Raw genomic sequence first — 22,135 nt, forward strand, 5'->3', positions numbered from 1 at the left:
TATATTGAAAACTAGTTTGTCAGTCGTTACAGCTCATACCCCGACCACCTTTTTGAAATTTAAATTCACTAGATCTGCATCAAATTGCACACACTCATTAAAAGATCTGTCCCCTAAATATGCCAGATTTTTTTCATCAAGATCCATGAATGATTTTCTGAGAAATAAGGGAAAACGTGTTACCTCACGATGTTAAAAAGACTGGAACGGCCTGCCTAAATTGAAGTTCTTTCCAGATCTACCACATCCTTCCACTAAGTTCCTTGGTAATCCATCCTGTAGTCTTTGTGTAATCGTAAAAAACAACTGACCGGGGGGTGAAATAACATACAAAAAGAACCACAAAATGTTCTATTTAAAATATTTATTCACAGACACTCAAACATTATAATAGCAGATTAGATATTAAAATGATATGTTGACATCTACCCTCACTGTGGTGCACACCTCAGTGTCAGACGACACTGGCCTTCATCACTACTTCATGTTGAGGCTGCAGAGATCTCTTCTTCACATAATCAACCGTGACCTCGGATTAAAGACAGAGCTCATCGGGAGTCTGTGGTCACAAGCTGCCGACCGCCACAGCTACACTGACTAGTGTGAGAGTGATGGAGAGGAGACCGGCTGTGGCCGCCGTGCAGGAGTTGCAGTACGGCCCGTCACAGCAGGCGTAGGTCATGGTGTAGACGGTTCCCCTGAAGCGGAGCTTAAGCACCTGCTCGCAGTCCCTCTTCGCCATGCAGCCCCTGGCCGACAGGGCGCTGTGATTGCCGTAGCGGCCGTCTGCCTTGTAGCACAGCTCGTCAGGAGGGCACTCGGTCACAATGAGCTCAACCTCCGCCTGTTTGTCCAGGACGGGGCTGTAGTAGCACCGCAGGTTGTCACACAGCACCGAGGGGAGGAAGAGGAGGTGGAACCACAACGCAGGAACATGCAGGAGCTGGAACATGGTCAGCCTGCAACAAGAAATTTCACAACCTCTGGTTTTCTGGCATCAAGGCCTGATATTGAAGTTAAAAAACACAATACGTCCGAGTACATTCAGGATTAAGTATCAACCTTCCATCATGTTGGGGCACCAGAGGAAAACAGTCAGGGTCAAGCTGTGTAAGCACGAGTTCCCATCACCCAACTTTCATTCGCACCCTGTCCTGCCTTGTATGTAGGAACTCCATTCGTCCATCTATACCATTTATACCTTGAGGCTCACAGGAGTGAATTCGCACACATAAACATGCATGCTCAACCGGGATTCAAACCAGGAACCATCTAGCTATGAGGCAACAGTGCTTACCTCCACATCACCATGTTGCCCCTCCTAAAAACTTCCTCAAAATCTGAAATTCACTGCTCGTCCCAGACTTGACCGAGCTCATCCGCAGTCACACAACAATCAGTGGAATGATTTCAAAGCATTTGTTCTGAGCCCAACACACATGTCAGTGATGTTTCCTGATTGTCACATTAGAAGTCTGTGCCTTTTGATGCTAGAAACACAATTTAACCACACAACTTATATATTTTTGTATATAAAGACGACTCACCTGCACATTTTTAAATCCAATAAAAATCGGTTGAAACAAGTTCAAACTCTTCTCCAGGTGAACTCAGCACAATGTCCAGATCTCCCTGCACAGACCACGCCCCCAACACACCTGCTCTAAATACACAGCAACTACACCAAAGAGGCATCGGATTTTTTGTTTCTGCTTTTATTGTGCTGCATCCATCAGTAACCACACAGAAAATGTCAGCATTTATCATATCATTTCTTTTACATCAGGGGGATGGCTGACAAGTCCACCCTTTTCTCTCCGGAGTAAAAAAAAATATGGCAAAGACACAAAACACAATTTCATTCACACGTTAATTTATCAAACAACATGCAACACATGTTCCCCCGTCAGAGACTCAGTTGAGAGCTTGTGACCAACAGGCCTCTCCTGTGCAGCCTCCTTGTTATGCAGCGTCAGGTACGTTGTTCCCCAATGATGTGTAGTTTGCACACGAGTCCCAGGCCTGCTCCCTGAGAACATCAGTGATGTTGGCTTTATGCAGTATGTCCTTAATCATCCCCAGCAGCTTCTTCAGGCCGGCGTCATCCCTTGGCGGCCCGTTGCATTTGTCCTTGCAGCAGCAGTCGTGGCTGACGTTGTACTCGACCCCCCTGTGAGACATGAGCTCGTGGGAGCCGCAGAGTTCACCGGCCAAGCAGCCCTGAGCGGACAGCACGTGGAGGGCGCCGTAGCGGGCCGTGGAGCTGGAGCAGCGCTGACTGGGCAGACACTGGCTGGTGAAGTTGCCGCAGGATTTGCCCTTGTGCTGCAGGGGACAGAAGTTACAGAGCAGGGTGTCCACGCTCAGAGCAGGGAGGAGCAGAGCTGTGGCCAACAAGATGGAGGTCAGGAACCAATGTGGCCCCGAGTGACGTCTAATGTAAATCCACACACACACAGGACTGATACACGATGAAGACATGCTTAGACGCAACAAGTCCCACTCATTAGATGTTCAGTGGAGGTGTGTTGTTCACCTGTTGTTCCACAGTGGGATCTCTCTTCCTGTTTGTCACAAGGAGCCTCAGCAGCTGATTACCAAACAGAGACAGCTGCGACCCTGAGGCTTCTTGAGCACGAGTCATGAATAATTTGATCAACAAGCACAAAACCAGAAATATATAAACTTTTAGTTTATCGACTAAAAAAAAGTATTTTGTCTTATGTTTCAAAAGAGTTTTACATGATTTAAACTGATTTTCTGAATGAATGAAAATGCCTGATTATGCTGCCATCTAGTGGTTGGTTCTGCAAAACTGTCATTACAATGTCAATTTGTTTATATATTTTGTATTTTTCAATGTACTGAAACTTCTTTTCATACTAGATCCTTTACGTTTTTATTATTTATTCGCTACAAGGTTTTTTCCACAAGACACTTTACAAATATCTATTTAAATATACTTGTCTACATTTGTAAAACATCTCCGATACTGCAATGGCCCTACATTCCCCTTAGGGAACAACATTTAAAGTCAAAAGATCCAGATTCTTATGTGTCAATATTTTATTGAGGCAAAATGGTTTGACATCACACAAGTAGAGAGCAAGCATTATCTTTTTCATCTGCAATTAAGGGAGCAATCCAGTGAAGTGGCCAAAGGGTGGTGATAAGAATAGTTTTATCTTTAATGATCATAAACAAACAAACACAGATAAAAAGGGGGGGGGGGGTATGCTGACTAGTGAAAATCCCACACGTAGAACTAAGGGTCACAACCTAAACCACACAAGCAGTGTCAAATGTGGGAGCTGGCCATGAGTGTTGTGGACAGGAAGTGGGGCTGATCCAGATTTTCTATTTGGATCAGCCTCACTTCCTAACCCTAACCCTGCACTCACTCATAAATATCACTCCCTTAAACATTTAGATTTATTAATCAAGATCCAGGAATTATCCTTCAAGTAATCATGGAAAATCATGAAAAATGTCAAAGAACAATGTAAAAAAAAGTTTTTTAAAGATCAACTCCTGGATCCTCACCAAACTGTTGCGGGTTCTTCCTTAGGTCATGTCCCATCCTTCCACCAGGTTTCATGGAAATCTGTTCAGTAGTCTTTGTGTAATCTTGCTTCCAACAAGCGGAGGTAATAGAGTCTCACAGAAGAACTCCGTTTTCCAAATTGACACATTCTTCTTTCTTTCTTCTCTTGTCAAGTTCCATAACCAGATGAGAAGGAGAGTGTCCCCTCCTTGTACAAAGGCTCCTACAAAGAAAGGCACATTTAAATATGAAATGATAGAAAATGTAGGTTTCATTGATGAGTCAAGTTGTGGAGGTTTGCTCACAGCCAGCTCCTCCTCCTCATCCCCCACGTCAGCGTCCCTCCACTCCTCTTCCTCAGCGGGGTCGTAGGTGTACAGAGGAATCAGCCTGTGACGTAACTCGTCTAATCTGAAGCAACGAAAGAAACACGTGAACTGCGACACAACAAAACAGGATTAAACTGATCAGAAAATGCTGCTTAAATCACACAAACCAACTTACCTTGATTTGCTCCTGATATACAGAACCTGCAGAGAAGAAGAACAACACACACACTTAACATGGAGCCCAGAATTCACAATGGAAACCAGCTCAAAGGACAGAAGTGCTCTCACCACTGCAGCAGCACATCCCATCAGTGTGAGCAACGCCAAGGGGACGAGGACACTGTAAGCAGGAAGTCCAGGACATCCAGGCGCTGCTTTTGTGGGTGAGACGCTTGGAGTAGTGTGGTTGGAATACATTTCCCTGTGTCCGATGTCCTCCTCCATCGTTCACACAGCACACCCCTCTGCTGCAAGCACCTCAGCTGCCACCTCAGTGAGACATTCAGGAGATCAGTCGCTGTCATTCTCAGAGAAAGGCCACTATGGGCTGTATCGACCAGGAAGGCTCTGAATCGTTACCACAGAGTCAGACAGGCACACAGCTTACTGTTCTCCTAGACTCGGTGTTTACATCATGGTCAAACTTTTTAAGATTATGAAATCTTACCTTGTGTATCATACGTGGAGTTTGTGAGTGCATGTTTCCCTTATGAGGTTCTCAGTTCACTGGAGACACACACACACACACACACACACACAAACAGCGCTTAAATACCCCAACCTGCTCAATCACATTCCTGTGTGAGGAGTAGATGTGACGTGCTCGGCCGGCAGTTCAACTGGATCCACGTGTCTATTACTGTAAATGCAAATGAAAATAGAATGTTCCTCATTGGAGTGAAACCTATTGAAAATGTATCTCTTGTTTCTCTGGATTATTTAGTTAAAAATATGTAATTAACGTTATGTCTACCACAACCAAGTGTTTGCCTTAGGAGGGAGAGGCGGTGGTCTAGTGGTAGAAACTTGGACTATGGGCAGAAAAGGTCTCTGGTTCGACTCCACGGAGAGACAACAAAAGACAAACCTGGATTGATCTGTCCAAAAATCCAAGAGAATTCTCCCTACCCTGCCTAGTGCAGGGTAGGCACCTTGTGTCCTTCACCAGATGGGTTAAATGCAGATGACACATTTACCTACCATTGCATGAGTGTGTTGTGCATGCCTGTGCATGTGTTTGGTATAAATAAACAAATCTTAATCGTGTGTGTGTGTGTGTGTGTGTGTGTGTGTGTGTGTGTGTGTGTGTGTGTGTGTGTGTGTGTGTGTGTGTGTGTGTGTGTGTGTGTGTGTGTGTGTGTGTGTGTGTGTGTGTGTGAAATTGTTTACTAAAACAATGACAGTATTCCTATGATAGATCTCTTGTGTTCAGTTTCTATATTTGTGGATAAAAACTCTTGAACAATCACCTACGTGTAATGCTGTGTTTCCTCCAGCAGAGAGAGCATGGCTGTGCATGTTGGCAGTGGGCGGGGTGAGGAAGCAGATGCAGACCTTTCTAAATGTTGTACTGGTTTAACTTGCTGAGCCTGGTTTCCCGCAGACGCTCTTGGTGTTGACACAGGATGAGACCCCAGCTCGCCGAGCTCTCATGGTGAGTTTCCAACCATCACAACAATCCAGGTGTTTAACAACTAACCTGAAAGTATGAAGTGTGTCCAGTGGATGTAAGAGTCTCAGTTTATTCTATGTTTAAAAGATTGAATTGAAGATTTGGACTGAGCTTTACTTTCATTTAAGTTCTGTGTAAGGTAAAGTACCAGGAAGGTTACCGTGTTAAGTCTTCATGTTTTCTTTGACTTCAGTTTAACTGCTCTAAACTCAGTGGCGCGCTCAGGTAGATTTCCTGTTAAGATTTGAAAGCTTGTTAATTATTAGACAAATTCTAAACCCTGAGTCATAAAACAGCTCACTGGTCCTGCATGTGGTGTCCTCAGGGTCATACACTCAAGTGATTGATTCGAATACAAAGAAAGTGAATAAATGATAATGAATTTTGTGTTTCCTTTAGGACGCATTGAGAGTGTGAAACAACCCAATCCTCTACAATGTGATGGATCCTCCTGACAGGCAAGATGAAACACTCCAGACACAAGAGTCCGACCTCCCCTTGCCTTTGAGAGCGGATCTAGATGAAACCCACATTTACGAGGACCTTGACCAGCTTCAGGAAAAGGATGAAGAACCTTTGTGTGAGACCTCCCCTGCTGAGTTTATCTTCCTGCCTGAACCTCAACCACAACCTCCGGGTCATCTCTCGGCTGGAGGCACTGAGATCACTGACCAGCACAACACAACTGGGCTTCGACCAGTCCGCAGGCCTCCACCTCCACCCAGAACCAGGCCTCTGCCCTGGTTGGAAGATAGACAAGACCCTGCAGCCCCCCCTGTACCCCCTAGGACACTCAGAAAGCAGGTTTCCTGTGACCCACCGAAGCCCGCTCCCAGGCTCATCCGATCCAGGACGGAAATAGACCTTCATGTGAGTATGTGAGGCAGAAAGCTCCTCATCTCCTGAATAATATCACCTAAACAAGAGGTGGTGAGATCAGAGAGAGAGCCCTAAGTTTGTTTTTACTTTCACATCAGGAGCTCTGGACGATCAGACTTATAGACACTCCACAGGGCAGCACCAGGAGGCTTTCCTCTTTTTGTGAGGCAACGTCCAAGTAAGAGAATGATACCAAACGTACAATATGTTAGGAGTGGTTTCCATTCAAACCGGAAACCTGTTTGTCTTTACCATCTCTGGCAGGCTGATGTCACGGCACAAACACAGTGACGGGGTTCATAACTCAGGCGTGTTGTGGGGTCGAGTGCTGCAGGTCCACCCTGCCCTGCTGCAGCAGGTGGAGGTGACGGTCAGCATGGCCACAGAGTGGGGCACTAACCAGATCCCCCTCCCCACCACAGGTACCACACTCATTTACAAGCCCTTTCAACCTCGCCCAGATCACACCGGTTTTACAAGGGTATAATTTGTGGCTCTCGATGGTGAGAATAAGACATATTTTGGGGCTTGGTGAAGTATAAGCTCTGCTCAGTGCAGTTGTACTTTGTTTGATGGGCTGTAAATTCATTAAATTGTTCTCATTGTCAACACATTTCATGATTCACCAGATCCTTCAGACAAATGTTTTGTTTCCATATCTTGATATAACTTCTACTTCTGAGTAAACTTGTGCTATTGTCCATAAACTGGTTTTATAAGGGGATATATTCAGTGTCTCACTCTGCTGAGTGCCACTCTAGTATGTAGGGATATTATGTTTGTATTAAATCCTATGTCATTGTTTGTCAAGTGTGCACATGTCTTTTTATAATTATGAGAGGCAATTTGGTTGTGACGTGTGAGATTCAATGACCTGTTTGAGGGTTAAACGGATATTTCACCAAGAAATGAAAATTCACTCATTATCTTATCTGATAATGAGTGAATGAACGAAGGGGTGGGCGAAGAGTTCACAAGTCCACAAAACACTCTCAGGGGTAAACAGGGTCAGAGCAACTAGTATCTGCTGACCAAATCTTCAGACGTAATAAAACCACAGGAAAACACAACATGCCTCCATACTGCTTGTGTGGTGTCATCCAAGTGTCGGCAAGCCTCAACATTCATATTTGACTTCAAACTGCGTAATTTACACCATGTTTTTAGCCTAAATGTCTGTTGATGTCTTCCTGTCGAGGTGCATTCAGGGACCCTCTGTAATGCTAACGTCTGCTAGCTTAGCCATGTCTGATAGACTTTTAGACTTCAAACGAGTGTAAATGACCTTGTTTCGAATCAAATATGAATGTCGGGGCATGCAGACATTTGGATGACACCACAGGAGCAGTATGGAGGCATGTTTTTTTTTAAGATTAAGATTTGGTCAACAATCACTTCAGTGGTATTGGATTCTGCTCCAACGCTGTTTGCCCCTGAGACTTTTGTGGACTCAAACACTTTTCCCACCCTTCCATTGGCATAGAGGTGAGTAGATAATGAGTACATTTTCATTTTTAAGGTGAACTATCCCTTTAAGACTTGGTTTCAGGGTTAAGGTTAGGCATTTAGTTGTGATTGTTAAGGTTAAGGTAATGGGCTAGAGAATGTATTGTGTCAATGAGTGTCTTCACAACTATAGAGAGACGTGTGTGTGGACTCTGAACTCTCTTCTTTTATCCAGTGAACAGGACAGTGAAGAGTCTGATTGATGAAATCTTCCAGCTGCTGGACCTCACTCCCGCCACAAGTGGGCAATACGTTCTAAAGCTGTGTGACTCCGAGGAGTGTCTGCGAAAGTAAGACACTTATCCAGAAACGTACATGTACCATGATGTTGTAGTGTATGATGCTCCTTATTCTTTGTACAAATTGGTGCTCTGTGTGTGATTTCTCTGCTCTGTCTGCAGTGAGGAGCTGCTGGGTATGCACGACACTATTCAGATCTACCACAAGCTCAAACTGACGGTCCCCCTGCGACTGCTCCACGTGAACAACCTCAAACACAGTCTGTCTAGGGATGTAAGTCACTTCAAACTCTGCCTCTGTTCCCAGCTACACAGCAGATCATTAACCAAGAAGGAGTGGCCTGTCTTCAGTCTCGAAACGAAGTCTAATTGTCAGGGCTGTTGTAAAGTCCTCCACCCTGATTCCTTGACTTTGTTCTGTTTACACATAACGTCATGACTGCAGGCGCTCAGCCGCAGGAATGAAACTCGATAAAGGTGAACCTGATGAGTCCTTTAGAATCAGAGCCATACAAATTCTGAACAAACATTCCACTGCAATTTCATGATTCTACATAAGTTTTAAAAACAGCCACAGTCCAACAAAGCAGCCAGTATGGTAATAGGATAGTTCACCCAAAAAGTGAAAATTATCATTATCATTCAATCTAATACCATTAAAGTAAGAGGTAACCGATTCTTCGAACGTAATGAAACATCAGAAAAAAATACACAACATGCCTCCATACTGCTGCTGTGATGTCATCCAAGTGTCCGGAAAGCCTGACATTCTAAAAAAAAACTAAAAACTTCATGGTGTTAAAGTCATTTACACCATGTTTTGATATCCTCATTAGAGCCGAGCTAGCACGCACACAGCTCACAAGCTCTCGCCCTAGTGTACACAAGGGCGTGTACACTAGGGCTCACTGGTGTGAGCATCCAGTCTTGGACTTTTAGGCTTAAACAAAGTGTAAATTCGAGTCAAAATTTGAATGTTGGGGCTTCCAGACACGTGGATGACATCACCAGAGTAGTATGGAGGGATGCTCCTGTTGTTTAAGCAGTTGTCACCATACACTTCAATTGTAATGGATTTGGCTGCAACACTGTTTACCCCTAAAATTCCAAAAGTGTTTTGCGGACTCAAACACTTCACCCACCCCTCCATCGGCATAGTGGTGAGTAGGTAATGAATGAATTTTTTTATTTTTATGTGAACTTTCCGTGTGTTTCTTCTCTAAGGAGGCAGACCACAGGAGCCCCTGCCAGCTGTACCAGTCCCTGCGTCCTGCCTGTCTCTTTGACACCTGCAAGTAAGAGGACACACAGTCAGGCCTCCCACATCCGCTTTGTACAACGGTGTCAGTGACAATGAAACGCTCAGTGGGTCATGCGTAAACCAACGTCTGTTAGTAGAAAGCATGACTGTTGCTCCTTCCACTCTGTCCTGTGTGTGTGTGTTTAATCTGTCCCCCTGTCACAGGTTGAGCCTGCAGGATGTGCTCAGCAACTACAACAGAGAGGTGACAGAGATCATGAAGAATAAGGTCAGTAAAGACATGACATGATGGTCAGGTATATAAATGACTCTCACACGCATGTGTTTATCAGTTTTGGTTATTGATTCTTGGGTGTGATCTGTTCATGTCTATAGTCTGGGATCAACATCTATGTGCTTTTGAGTCGAGTTTACATCATCACTAATCTTCTCTGTGGACTCTCATGTGAGGAGCTGGAGGACGTCACCAGCTGGCTCAACAGACTCGGCCCCACACAGTTGGTAGGATGTTACACACAATCACACAATTGTGAAGTTGGATCAACACAGACGTTCTGTCAGTTGTTCAGCCCCTTTTTCTTTTTAAGTGGTTTTATTGATCATTTTTTATGCCTCTGCACTGGCGATAGCCAGTGACTGAATGTATTATGTTTATGGTTGTTCGTACTATTCTTGTAAATACGATATATCAAAACACCTGGAGAGAATCTCTTTAAATGTGATTCACACATTTAGTTCAAATCAAGAATGAACTGAATGGATTTTGGAAGCCAAAGGTTAAGGTTGCTGTGACAGCACAAAACATTTTTTCCCGTGTGAACACAATATCTCAGGAAAACCTTGAGGGAATTTCTTTTAATTTGCTAAAAACATTTACTTGGATTCAGATATGATTTGATTAGATCATTTTAGGTCAAAGGTCTCTGTGACCCCTTAGAATCCTTCCTTGCCTTGTGAATATGTTATCTTCACAACGCCTCCTGAGAAGCCTTTCAGATTTTGCTCAAATTTTCACTTAGAGATACAGATTAACTGATTGAATTTGGGTGGTCACAGTGGCCTCAAAACATGTAATCATCGAATTCTCTGTCTGCTGGTTTTTCCACCTTATATGTAAAATACTTTGCTGAGGTATTGTGACTCTATAATGCACCAAAACTGTCATCACCTCATCATTCCACCGAGGAATTTATGAGATTCATTTTCTCCTTTTCTTCTTCACAGAGTCCTGATGAGATTGAAAGTGGTGAGTAACTGTTAATCAACTATATTAGAGTGGTATTGGTTTGTCTGTTTAATATTAACAGTAGAGGAATCGACAGGTGGAGAAAGGGGGGTATGATATGCAAACTACGTTGCCCAATTAAATCAAATGGAGGTTATTGCTAATATGGTACAACCAGTGGGTCACAGGGGAATGTCCTTGGTGTTTTACCTATAACTGTATTATGTTTTAAGTAATATAGGTATTGATAAACTAACCTTTTGATGTGATCTTGGTTCTGTGTTCTGAACTGCAGCCGTGCTCATGCTGCGGGCGGCGCTGCTCAAAGTGCTGCAGATCTTTTTTGACAGCTTCCAGTCAGACTTCAGAGGTCAGGAGGTCACCAGCCACCAGCAGACACGTGATGTCGAGGACTACGGGGACATCTGCCAGTTCAACATCGCTGCTCTCTACAAACTGCAGCTCTCCTGGCTCAACACGTACGTGGTCACATTACTGATGTGTATGTGTACACACACACAGGTACACAAAGATGGACCACCCCCCTAATATCGACACTAGGTTTTTGTCGGTTTCTCTTTGTTCTTCTTCATAGGTATGAGCACTTCTCTGTTTCCTGTGAGTTGATGTACAGAGGAGTGAAGATCTGCGACACTGGCGTTTCCGAACACATCAGCACAGCCTTGTCGTATGGAAACAAGATCCAGTGTAACCGCATGTAAGAGTAAAAGCTGTTAAAAAAAAGAAATATACATAATCATCCTTCTCTTTCCTTGTCTGTGAAGATTCTCAGTCATCCAGGTCGTGGCTTTATCCAAATGCTAAAAAGAGTCCAGTTGACCCTTTCCTTGTTGCCATTCGTTTTACATTGTGACTGTTAATGAAACTGAAATGGATTCGGACGTATCAGCTCTGCTTTCTGTCCTTGCATCGGACTCTGGCTCTGTTTGTTTACATTAGCTTACATTAAATCCATTGTTTTTCACTCAAATTTGAGAACAACAGAAAAAGTTACAAGAGGGGTAGTTCCCCGAAAAATGAAAATGCATTCATTCTCTACTCAACACTATGGAGGGCTGGGTGAAGTGTTTAAGTTCACAAAATGCTTTTGGAGTTCCAGGCCAGTGTTGCAGCCAAATCCAATACAATAGGACTAAATGATGACCACTTCTTATTGAGTAGATAATGAGCGAATGAAAAAAAAAACTTTTTTTTTATTAGTTATTATGAGAGTTAATCTAAACAAACAAAGAAAATGATGTGAGACGACCTACACAGAAAGAAGCAGCATGTTTATGGGAGCATGTGCATGTGTTTGATTTCAGGATGGTGTTCCCTGTTCCAGTGAAGGAGCTGCCCTATGAGAGCATGTTGACGTTTCACTTCAAAGGCTCAAAGAAAGGAAAGAATCCTGAGCTCCTCGGCTGGGCCGTATTACCTCTTTACACCAACAGGTAAGTTGCCCACTACAGAATCCAGTGTTATGTAGATATCTAACTTCCCGTTATGTTGCGCTTTGCTTACGTGTTTGACAGTTTCAAGGAGAGAATTGAGAGGATCAGGGGCATTGAAAGATTTCAGCCACCGATTTAGTGAACCTGTCCTGGTGGTTAAGAACTTTTCAATGTTTCCTCCTTATCTGTTAAATGCTCACATTTATTTTTTAATTACATATAGACCGTCTGTCATGGACAGATTACTACGAGCCCATTCAGTGCGGCTTTATCCATAATTAGCCCATAATCACAAATAACAACTTATAATTCAACTTTAAAAAGAGGAACGTTTCAAAATTCATTTCAAATGGATTTTGGAGGAATAATCTCTGTCTCTTTTTGCAACTGCAAAATATCATTTTCACCTGGGAGACTTATTTGTGGTAAAACAAGCACAAGACAAGGCACAAGGTCTATGGTTTAGGAAATGACGGATGAAGACACCATATATTCTCCATTATTATTGTTTTTAATATTGTAAAAAATGAGAATTTGTTATTATCCTGCCTTGATAGTTTGGGTCACTAACAAGTTTGAAATCACTTTGGGTTTCTGAATTATGTTAGAAACTGATTTATTTACTAATTTTGCAAATGATTTTAATTTATTTCCGGTAATTCTGCTATTACACATTTACTAGAAAGTGGATACTTTTAAATGATATTGTGCTCATACATTTGATACTGCACAACAGTTGACACAATAATTAGTGACAGAGGGTGTGTGCTGTGTGTGTGGAGGACTTTGGCAACAGGGACCGTCCTGCTCAGTCTGTCCACGCTGGCCTGGACGCCAGCTCCTCCCTCCCCTGCCCTGTTCGACAGCCACACTCAACCTGTTGGGGTCATACTGCAGGTTAGTAATATTGAACAACTCTGCCCCCTGTTGAGCAAAACACCACACTACACCACATTACCTGCTTGATACTTCATCCTACGATTGGTCTGCTCCAGCTCGAGTTTCCAAATCAGTTCAAGTGGACCTATCAGAGACCCATCGCACTGCCTGGTTCGGTCATTTTCACTCCACCGTGTGAGGAGCTGCAGAAGAAAATGCTGGACGTCTCGAAGAAGCACTGCCTCTGTTTGTGAGTAGAGGAAAACAACTATCATGTGATGATTTTTGACCATATACAGTTTAACTGCTAAAGAGAGAATTCTATTCCCTGAAATGTCTTCTTGCTTTCTGTGTCTCTAACCGTATCATCTCTTCTGTCAGTCTTACAGAAAATGAGAAATCTTTCCTGTGGGAGAAGCGAGACTGTGGAGACAAAGCCAGCACGTTCCTCCACCTGATGCTGGGCGGAGTTCCCCAGTGGAAGCCTGAATACTTGACAGAGATCTATACTGTAGTAGAGAACTGGCCCATTCATCTACCTGAGGAGGCGCTCTTCCTGCTCAGTGACAGGTAGACTGCACTGGCTTCACATACACACTAGACCTGCACTCACTAGAGCACTTAGCTCTGACAACAGTCTCCTTAACTTAAAACAAACCTATAGGTGAGGCCACATTCGATTTCTCAGCTAGGTTTTTGTGGTAGATACAGATTTTATTGGGTTTGTCATGTTCCATATAAACATTGAAAACAATCAGGACTTAGAGTGAAAACGTTTCTCCCCCCCGAGTCTACTGCAAGACTCATTGGTAACAAAACACAATAATACTGAGGTTCAATTTACCTAACCTTCCCCTTCCAAACATGTAAGAGAACCTATGTTAACCTTCAGTTGTCATAAATCTCAAAAGGTGTTTAGTTTATGCAGTCTGGGCTACTGTAAAAACATAGCGGCCTCCATAGAGAGGACCCTTTGCCGATGTTAATATAAAGTATTTCAATATAAAGGGCTTATTCTAGGTGTAAAGGAAACAACAACTAAACAATTAAATGAAACACACTAGTGAAAAGATCACAAGGATTATTTTTAGATACATTTAGAATTCGATCTCCTAATAGATCTCTTTCATCTAAATCTTACACAATGAACCCTTTTAAAGGTTTATAGCCATATATTTATTACATTACATTCAGTCTTAACACGTCTTTTTCAGTTTCCATGATCAGACTGTGCGGGGAGCTGCTGTTCAGTACTTTGATCAGACATCTGATGGAGAACTGGAGGTGTTTCTGCCTCAGCTGGTCCAGGTAAACACACCCACACCCTCACCCACCTCCACATTAACCACATGGTATCTTCTACAAGTAAATATCTCAGCACGGGACTAAACCATTTGTAGTGTAGGTGTCACACCTTGTTACTTTCCACAGTGGTGTGATGAATGACATGTCCTGCAGGCTCTGAAGAGTGAGTGGGAGTTGGAGGGACCTCTGGTGATGCTGCTGTTGGAGAGATCACTGAGGAACATCCGAATCGCCCAGCAACTCTACTGGTGAGCGCCCGAGAGATCAACAATGTCACTGTGATACATTAATATCTTTGCTTTGGTATCATATTGTGTGTTTTTTCACGCTCTGTATTTTTCACTGCTTGTTGAACTTTTTATGTTTCTATGTCGACAGGCTGCTGGAGGATGCTCAGACTGACCCTTACTACCAGAGTTGGTACAATAAGATTCAGGCGGCTCTGTTGCACTGCTGTGGCCGGTCACTGAGGCAGGAGCTGGAGCACGAAACCCAGCTGGTGTCCGAGCTGGTGCAGGTGGCTGACAGGGTCCGCACCGCTGACAAGTCTCGACGTAAGGTCTGTATTCAGGTCTCTCATCCACCCATTCGTGTATGCACTCACCTAATGGCTCATAATCCTCATTGTTTGTGACTGTAACTGTGCAAGTTCAAGATTTTATTTGAATTTGTTTTTTATTTGATGAATTTGTCTGCAGAATGTTTTGAACGCAGAAAAGATGAGGATCGTCAGCCTCTTCAAAGACGGGATCAGCTTTGGTCTGCCACTGGAACCTGCCGTCCGTGTGAAGGCGGTGGACGTGGATGTGAGAACATTACAAAACACTTATTATTGTTTGAGAGAAACTTTAAAGAATGCAATCGCAAATGTGTTCTTTACAATTTCCCTAAACTAAACACATGTCAGTGATAAAATGCCAAATGCCTGCAGGGAAGTATAGGAAGAATTGTGATTGGGCCTCTCTGCTGTATGCAAGTGTTCTTTAGAGGAATGCAAACTACTGATAGCTGATGTCATCACAGGTCCTCTGAGACGATTGAATTAAGTATTTTCTTATTTGAAAATAGGCCTGTAAGTTCTACAACTCCAACGCTGCTCCTCTGGGGATCACATTCGTCTGCACCGACCCTCTGGCCAAGAACGTCGGTGTCATCTGCAAGGTTGGTAATCGTCTTGCACAGCCAGTCATGTCTCCACCATTGTTCAGTAAGTTAGAAATAATATGGTTCTTTATTGTCCAGATCTCCCTTCTTAAGAAAATGTTAATTGGTTACAGAACAGCTTGCTCATACTGCTGCTGCCCCATGGTACCTAAACTCTGTTGCTAAGTCAAGAGCCACATTTTCATCCCTCAGTGCTTTGTGTTGTTCAGACTGGAGATAACCTGCGTCAGGACATGCTGGTGCTTCAGATTGTCCGTGTGATGGACAGGCTCTGGCTCCAGGACGGACTGGACCTGCAAATGATCACCTACAAGTGTCTGTCCACAGGCCCAGCTCAGGGTCAGTTAGATTTGTCTGTAAATTAATATAAATTACTTATTTTTTCTTATTCATGTGTGGTTGTGAATAATTGTTTACCTCACTTCCATGCTTGTGATCTATAGGTCTGGTGGAAGTGGTTCCAGAGGCAGTGACCCTGGGGAAGATTCATCAGGAGTGGGGTCTGAGTGGGACACTACGGGAGGACACGCTGGAGAAGTGGTTCCACATGTGGAACAAAACCAAGGAGGACTATGAAAAGGTTTCACCATATTCTGAATGTGAACTGTGTGCATTGATCCTTCTCTTGAACATTCAGTTTGATGTGCATTGTGTAACATTGCTCCATTGTCTAAATGCAGGCTGTGATGAACTTCATCCACTCGTGCGCAGGCTGGTGCGTGGCCACGTTCATCTTGGGGATCTGTGACCGCCACAACGACAACATCATGTTGAAACCCAGCGGACACATGTTCCACATTGACTTCGGCAAGATTATGGGGAATGCCCAGAAGTTTGGAACCTTTAAAAGGCAAGTCGATAAAAAGGCAAGCAGCATTGACAAAGGGGAAATGAGTTGCTTGAGTGTTGTAGTTGATAGAATGTGGATTTTTAATGGTAGTGGTGTTTTAATTGTGTCTCAAAACGAATTTGAGGCCCTCAAGCAGAGTATGCTGTTTGTTTGCTTTTTGAAAACTGGAATAAAATATTGTGGGTCACTCAAATTCATAAGAATATGCATCAAATAAACCTGATCCCAGCAGCCCATAACTTCCAGCATCCCTTTGCAAAGACAACAATGAGAATGAACAAGAACCCCCTCCCACTCTTATGTTGCAATGATAGGGACCGCTCTCCATTCATCTTTACATCTGAGATGCAGCACTTCATCACAGGCGGGGGGCAGAAGCCTCAGCGCCTGCATCGCTTCGTGGAGCTCTGCTGTGAAGCTTACAACAAAATCAGACGGCGCTCTGCCCTGATCCTCAGCCTGTTGGAGCTGGTGAGAACTTTACTGAATAATATAACTTCACGGTTCTATCTGAGAATAGATCATGTTTAACATAACAAACCCTCACTGATGGCGTGAACGTGGCCACCAGATGCTACATGCTGGAATGCCAGAACTCAAGGACTCTAATGACCTGCAGTACGTCCAGAACAACCTCAGACCTCATGACACCGACCTGGAGGCCACATCCTACTTTACAAAGTAAGTAAATGTGCAACACCCAGGGTTTGTATCTGCAGTTTTATTTTTTGGGATGCAAGTTATCAGACACAGTTGTACTTATTGGTGTTTGATGTAGGAAGATCAAGGAGAGCATGGGCTGTGTTGCAGTCAAGTTTAACTTCCTGACGCACAACATGGCCCAAGGGAAGAAGCAAGAACCTCTGACCAGGGACGGCATCCCCGCTCCCAGCACCAACATCCAAGAAGCCGTCATCCAGGGATACGCGGTCAAGGAAAAAGATGTGGTGAGGCCAAAAAGGGTTGCTCTTTGTGTTTTGGTGATTTAGATAGAAAAAAGCACCTGTTTTCCTATTACAACAAAAATGTCATGACGATGCTTTAAGACGACAGTCATTTCCCAAATATTCCACTAGGCGGCTGGCAGAGTGAGCTTATGTGAGAATACAGCTTGAAAATGTCCAGATTCACGTCCATGAGTGGGCGTGTCACTGATGTTTGTTACTGACTGACGTGAAAGTAGAAGAGGACAAATATCTTAAAGTGACACGACGAGATTCAAGAGGTTTTAATGTTAAGGGCCGTCTCTGGTGACCATGTGCTTTTAGGAGCGGAATTGTTATGTATCCACGTCCTGCCTCCTGTTTGCTTCACGCAGGCGCCGTTCCTCTTCTGATCGATCCGGACATTTTCCCGTGAACGCATCTGACTCAAATAATCACCTGTTGTGTTCCTCTTATCTGAAAGGCCAACTCTGAAAAATGTGTGGCCCAATTTTCTGGACATTTTCTGGAGTTCACGCCTGAAAACATTGTCAGACATTTGCCCTCTCTTGTTATCATCCAATATTCTTAACATAGGTTCAAACAAACAGAATATTAAACTGTTGAAAGATGAAAAACTATCCAAGTTCTTGAGTAGAAGTCAGTCTTTGTTTCCTGCTGAAATCTATTTGGCCCCTGAAGTAAAAACATTTTTTACAGGTTAGCTCAAATCAAAGTGCTTCACAAAATACATTTGGGGGTACACAGTGTACACGGGAAATTGTATATCATACTATATCATATATAAAGATATGTAATGTGTGGCGTTGCTGAAAGCTATAGAGCTAACAGTAAACAAGGGATGACTTTAAATTGAGAAATCCTACATCCACCACTCACGCTGAAGGAGTCATCAGTTGTTTAAGAACATGGATGTTTATCTAAAACCTCAATCCTTTCGCAGCCAGATTGAAAGATGTGTTGTGTTTGATTTGCAGATGTATAGCCTCAGAGTTACCATTGATGATGGTGTTCTGACCAGTGAGAAGACATTCGGCCAGCTTGAGCTGATCCATAAGCAGTTACAGAAACACTTCATTGAATCGATGCTGCCCCAGTAAGTAAAGAAAAAAAAAAAACGTCACAGATCCAGCTTGCATATCATGACTATTTATATTTGAATGTTTTTTTATTCTTTTATCAAGAAATAAATAATAAGATATGGTTAGGAAACAACTGGACGCATGTCTTGACTCTCTTCTCCCTGATAGTTTTCCGAGCAGGTATATTCCGCCGTCCACCACCACCAAGAAGATGTCTCTGCTGAATAAGTACCTGAAACAGCTTTTTGAGGGACCATGCAAGGGAGTGGGTTCCTCGTGCAACGCTCCACATCACTGCTTGATTCCCCCCCGTGATATTGACCTGGCTCTAACTCTAACTATCTCTCTCACTGCAGAATGAGTTTGTGTGCAGCTTGTTCCTGGACGGCCCCGGCAAAGTCCTGGACGGCCCCGGCACAGCCCCGGGTAAGTAGTATTTTTAATCTGAAAGTTGATTCTACTGTATAATTCAGGGGAACTCTAATAATAAAAGTTTGTATACATATGCTTTGCTATGATTTTCTGGCACTGAAACTCTGATCTTTTGCAGGAGCCCAGCCTCAGATCCAGCTCTACATTTCTTATGTTAACTCTAAGCTCTCGGTTTTGGTAAAACACCTGAAGAACCTTGTGAGTTTCCTTCACTATGAGAGCTGGTGCACACTTCTGGCTGATTTTAGATCAGATTTGTCTTCTCCGACTGTCGTGGGGCATTCGCTATTAGAATCGGCAATGTGAGCAAATCCACAACTGCCAATGACAATCAATACTCATGCTACAAAAGCTTATTCCACCTTCACAGCCATGATTAGGTTCTTGATGCAAAAAAGTTTTTCGCTGCCAAACATAACACACACAAAAGTGCAGCAAGCTGAGGGAATTCATCCCCCTCCATATTTTGTTTTACTTCTGAAGTCACGTTTGCAGGTTTCTGTGAGACCTCAAGCCTCTGCAAGTGTGTGGTTTGACTCTCTGGCCAAATCCCAGGCGTTCTGACGATTATAATAGTTGTTATGTCCAAAATCGGTTCAGAGTTTTAACTCCTCGAGTGTGCACCAGGCCTATCTTCTTATTGCAAATGTTGTAAATTGGTTCTCTGTAGAAAAACATACTTGTTTGTGCTTAGGAGCAACTATTGTCCTTTTCTCTTTTCAACAGAAACATGCAAACGGCTCTAACCCCGACGCCTACGTGGTTATGCGCCTGCGGCCGGACCCTCAGCAGCGCTCCAAGAGGAGGACAAAGGTGGTCCGCAACAATGACAACCCCACTTTCAATGAACTGGTACATCACCTTCTCAGCTGTTCTTATTTCATTAACATATGCTTTACATGAGGAAACTCAGCAGAGCACTTATCTGTGCCGATGTCCCCTTATTAAACCACATTTAAATTCGCTAAATCCAGATTTTCATTTTGATCTGCGCCCAATTACAAAGACGCCTAATTATCAGTCCCCTGAATATGCCTGAGATGTAATGGGTCTCCCGAATCTTAAGCACATCCTTTCACCAAGTTTCCTGGTCATCTGTCCAGTAGTTTTAGTGTAATCCTGCTAACTAACAGACACAGGCAGGTGATGGTGCGACTGCCATCATCTTTTCTTCAGGAGTTGATTGAGATCAACAACAAAGAATCAATATTGAACCTAAATACATCAGGTGCAGATAAACACAATTTTAAATTGATCCTTCTCCTGAACGGGGCGTCTGACCAGGCTGCTCTTCACTAACTCGTTCTTTGATATGAACTCAAAATGTGATCATGTGTCAGGGAAACCTTTTCCCTATCCTCTTTAGATGACGTGCTGTCACTCAGCTCACAAACTCAATCTGACTGATGCGTGTAGCGTTCACTTCCATCTTGAGCTCCGCCTGCGGGGCCGCTCTCCTCGCTGTGTGAGCGGGATGAGATCTTTGAGTGTTAAACCCAGCAGACTCTGACTCAGCAGCCCTGACAGACTGTTGCATGTTTAATGTGAACCAGAGATTTGAGATAGAAGCCAAACATTGGAGGCCACATGCAGAGCCGAGTTGATAGGAGCTGATAACATCTTCCTCCTGTTCACAGCTGGAGTACAGCTGTGTTCCACTGCTGTATGGGATGGTGCTGGAAGTGACGGTGAAGAGCAAGAAGACGTTCGTGGCTGCGACCAACATCAGACTGGAGGACAAGTTCCTGGACAAGAAAACATGGTTTCCCCTCGGGAACTGTGCAGTCTGACCTGAGAGCACTGTGCGCCTGCTGCCAGCAGAGGGCGCAGCCGCACTGAGGGACAGGATCCAGACTGATGAAGTGTGGGAGATTCACCTGAGAGGAGGAAGTGTGCACTGACATTTTTAACTATTTATCTGATGCAACTGAACCTCATTGAACCCTGAGCTCATTGCACTGCCGGTGAATGGAAGACGTTACAAATCTGAGTCACTAGACTCAGGGGGAGAGACTGTTTATTGTGCGAATTATTCTAAAATATTTGATTCTGCTTGTTTCAATGCAGTCTCTGTGATGAAGGAAAGAAACTATTACTTGTGTTATTGTACGTGCACTTTAATTTGTACATGCACTTTGTTTTCGTTGTTGTAAATGTGCGTGGTCGAGACAGTCAGGGTGGCAGATTGAGGAGGAGGTGATACGTTTGTTGTTGTCATTCCGAGGCTGCCTGTCAGTTACCAGACGGAACGTGTTGTTTGTCCCTTTAGGCTGTGTCAACTGGATGTCCTTGACCAGTGGAAGGGTTGGGGTGAGGAGAGAGGGGTGAGGAGTGTGTGGATGTGTGTGTGAGCAGGATGACAACACTGCCTCTCTGGCCTGAGGGGTTGACTTAACATCCCCCTCCCCCCCTCTCTCTCCATCCTTTGTCTTATCCATCAGTGGCGTCCAGACACAGTTATTCACATGCATGCACAAACATGCAGAGGCAGATGTTCACATGCCTGTACAAATATCCAGAAAACAAACACACACACACAAACACACACATCCACATGGCCTCTTTCAAGGCTGAGGCGGGTCTAAATGCCATCCTCCTCCTGACAGGCCTGCTGACCCGTGCTCTCCTCCTCATTCACGGTACTCAGTGATGAACACAGGTAGAAATAGACGCCCCTGCACTGGGTTAGGCTCAATAATGAATATACCTCTGTGAAAGCTATTTATATTATTCCCTGTTGGCTCTCGCACAGGGCGGCTGGTTCGGAACGGAAAACACTGGCTGCTACTCGCTCATCGGAATGTTCACGGAGTGTGAATGTATCCCGGTGTGACTCATCAATTTCAGCCTCAAAGCTGCTGCAACTGATTCTGGGGAACGGCACGTGCGTTACCACTGATCTCAACAAGTTTGCATTGGCCTTCACAAACAATAACTTCATCTGTAGACAAAAACACACCCGTTGTATAACGATGCATTCAATGACCAGAATAAGCCGTGAGTGTGTGTGCGTGTGAGAGAGAGAGAGAGACACTGATGAACTGTTAATGCTACACCACCATGTGGTTGTGACTGGCTGCTGCCCGCTCAGAGGACATTACATACCGGTGTTTATGGTGGCCACAGCCCACAGCCTCCGGTGGCAACTCCTTGTGGCCTCACTGCTCATCAATGTTCACACAAGTCTTCAGAATTTCTCTAACTTAAGTCTAACACCAGTTGCTTCTAAATTTTGAATCTTCCGCCCAAAAACAAAGTCAATAAATAGGTCGATAAATACAGATTTCGTGTCTATCGTATCATTTGCGTCTATTGCTGGAGTCAACATATTTAAACTAGAGTGAAACATTTGCATTCATGATGTCAGGAG

At 43.9% G+C, this 22,135-nt stretch overlaps 4 protein-coding genes across 5 annotated transcripts; 1 reads left to right on the forward strand and 3 right to left on the reverse strand.

Annotated features, from left to right (window-relative positions):
• Positions 1-349: 349 nt before the first annotated feature.
• Positions 350-1,667, reverse strand: bncr (bouncer). Of its 2 annotated transcripts, none has more exons than XM_062390479.1 (2): positions 1,548-1,667; positions 350-959 (listed from the first exon to the last, which is right to left on the reverse strand). In XM_062390479.1, exons 1-2 carry the CDS (start codon positions 1,553-1,555, stop codon positions 566-568), a joined length of 402 nt encoding a protein of 133 aa, XP_062246463.1. In that variant the 5' UTR covers positions 1,556-1,667; the 3' UTR covers positions 350-565. The 2 variants fall into 2 exon arrangements, with proteins under 2 accessions (XP_062246463.1, XP_062246462.1); XM_062390478.1 differs by lacking the exon at positions 1,548-1,667 and adding an exon at positions 1,298-1,425.
• Positions 1,668-1,753: 86 nt separating this feature from the next.
• LOC133955573 (protein Bouncer-like) lies at positions 1,754-2,582 on the reverse strand. Its single transcript, XM_062390477.1, has one exon. It carries the CDS (start codon positions 2,479-2,481, stop codon positions 1,963-1,965), a length of 519 nt encoding a protein of 172 aa, XP_062246461.1. The 5' UTR covers positions 2,482-2,582; the 3' UTR covers positions 1,754-1,962.
• Positions 2,583-3,068: 486 nt separating this feature from the next.
• Positions 3,069-4,598, reverse strand: LOC133955545 (uncharacterized protein C3orf18-like). Its single transcript, XM_062390434.1, has 5 exons — positions 4,541-4,598; positions 4,162-4,440; positions 4,049-4,074; positions 3,850-3,955; positions 3,069-3,767 (listed from the first exon to the last, which is right to left on the reverse strand). Exons 2-5 carry the CDS (start codon positions 4,315-4,317, stop codon positions 3,714-3,716), a joined length of 342 nt encoding a protein of 113 aa, XP_062246418.1. The 5' UTR covers positions 4,318-4,440; positions 4,541-4,598; the 3' UTR covers positions 3,069-3,713.
• An 853-nt stretch (positions 4,599-5,451) lies between these two features.
• On the forward strand, positions 5,452-22,046 carry pik3c2g (phosphatidylinositol-4-phosphate 3-kinase catalytic subunit type 2 gamma). The gene is made up of 33 exons (XM_062390634.1): positions 5,452-5,527; positions 5,945-6,415; positions 6,523-6,602; positions 6,689-6,846; positions 8,106-8,220; positions 8,332-8,443; positions 9,394-9,464; positions 9,635-9,698; positions 9,806-9,931; positions 10,655-10,676; positions 10,951-11,134; positions 11,251-11,373; positions 11,981-12,109; positions 12,892-13,006; positions 13,105-13,238; positions 13,370-13,558; positions 14,203-14,296; positions 14,447-14,541; positions 14,672-14,852; positions 14,992-15,099; positions 15,362-15,454; positions 15,667-15,796; positions 15,901-16,037; positions 16,138-16,307; positions 16,622-16,778; positions 16,879-16,988; positions 17,086-17,254; positions 18,229-18,347; positions 18,502-18,598; positions 18,690-18,759; positions 18,884-18,963; positions 19,492-19,617; positions 20,403-22,046. Exons 2-33 carry the CDS (start codon positions 5,987-5,989, stop codon positions 20,553-20,555), a joined length of 4,140 nt encoding a protein of 1,379 aa, XP_062246618.1. The 5' UTR covers positions 5,452-5,527; positions 5,945-5,986; the 3' UTR covers positions 20,556-22,046.
• Positions 22,047-22,135: the final 89 nt, after the last annotated feature.

Source organism: Platichthys flesus, chromosome 6, assembly GCF_949316205.1.
Source record: "Platichthys flesus chromosome 6, fPlaFle2.1, whole genome shotgun sequence".
NCBI lineage: Eukaryota > Metazoa > Chordata > Actinopteri > Pleuronectiformes > Pleuronectidae > Platichthys > Platichthys flesus.

Excerpts from the sequence above, each read along its gene's own strand:
- LOC133955573 (XM_062390477.1), bottom strand. The coding sequence starts at position 2,481 with ATGTCTTCATCGTGTATCAGTCCTGTGTGTGTGTGGATTTACATTAGA.
- LOC133955545 (XM_062390434.1), bottom strand. The coding sequence starts at position 4,317 with ATGGAGGAGGACATCGGACACAGGGAAATGTATTCCAACCACACTACT. Across the intron at positions 4,075-4,161 it reads TGGGATGTGCTGCTGCAGTG|GTTCTGTATATCAGGAGCAA; the intron begins GTGAGAGCACTT and ends TCTTCTCTGCAG. Across the intron at positions 3,956-4,048 it reads TATATCAGGAGCAAATCAAG|ATTAGACGAGTTACGTCACA; the intron begins GTAAGTTGGTTT and ends TCGTTGCTTCAG.
- pik3c2g (XM_062390634.1), top strand. The coding sequence starts at position 5,987 with ATGGATCCTCCTGACAGGCAAGATGAAACACTCCAGACACAAGAGTCC. Across the intron at positions 14,542-14,671 it reads ATCGCCCAGCAACTCTACTG|GCTGCTGGAGGATGCTCAGA; the intron begins GTGAGCGCCCGA and ends CTATGTCGACAG. Across the intron at positions 15,455-15,666 it reads ACGTCGGTGTCATCTGCAAG|ACTGGAGATAACCTGCGTCA; the intron begins GTTGGTAATCGT and ends TGTGTTGTTCAG.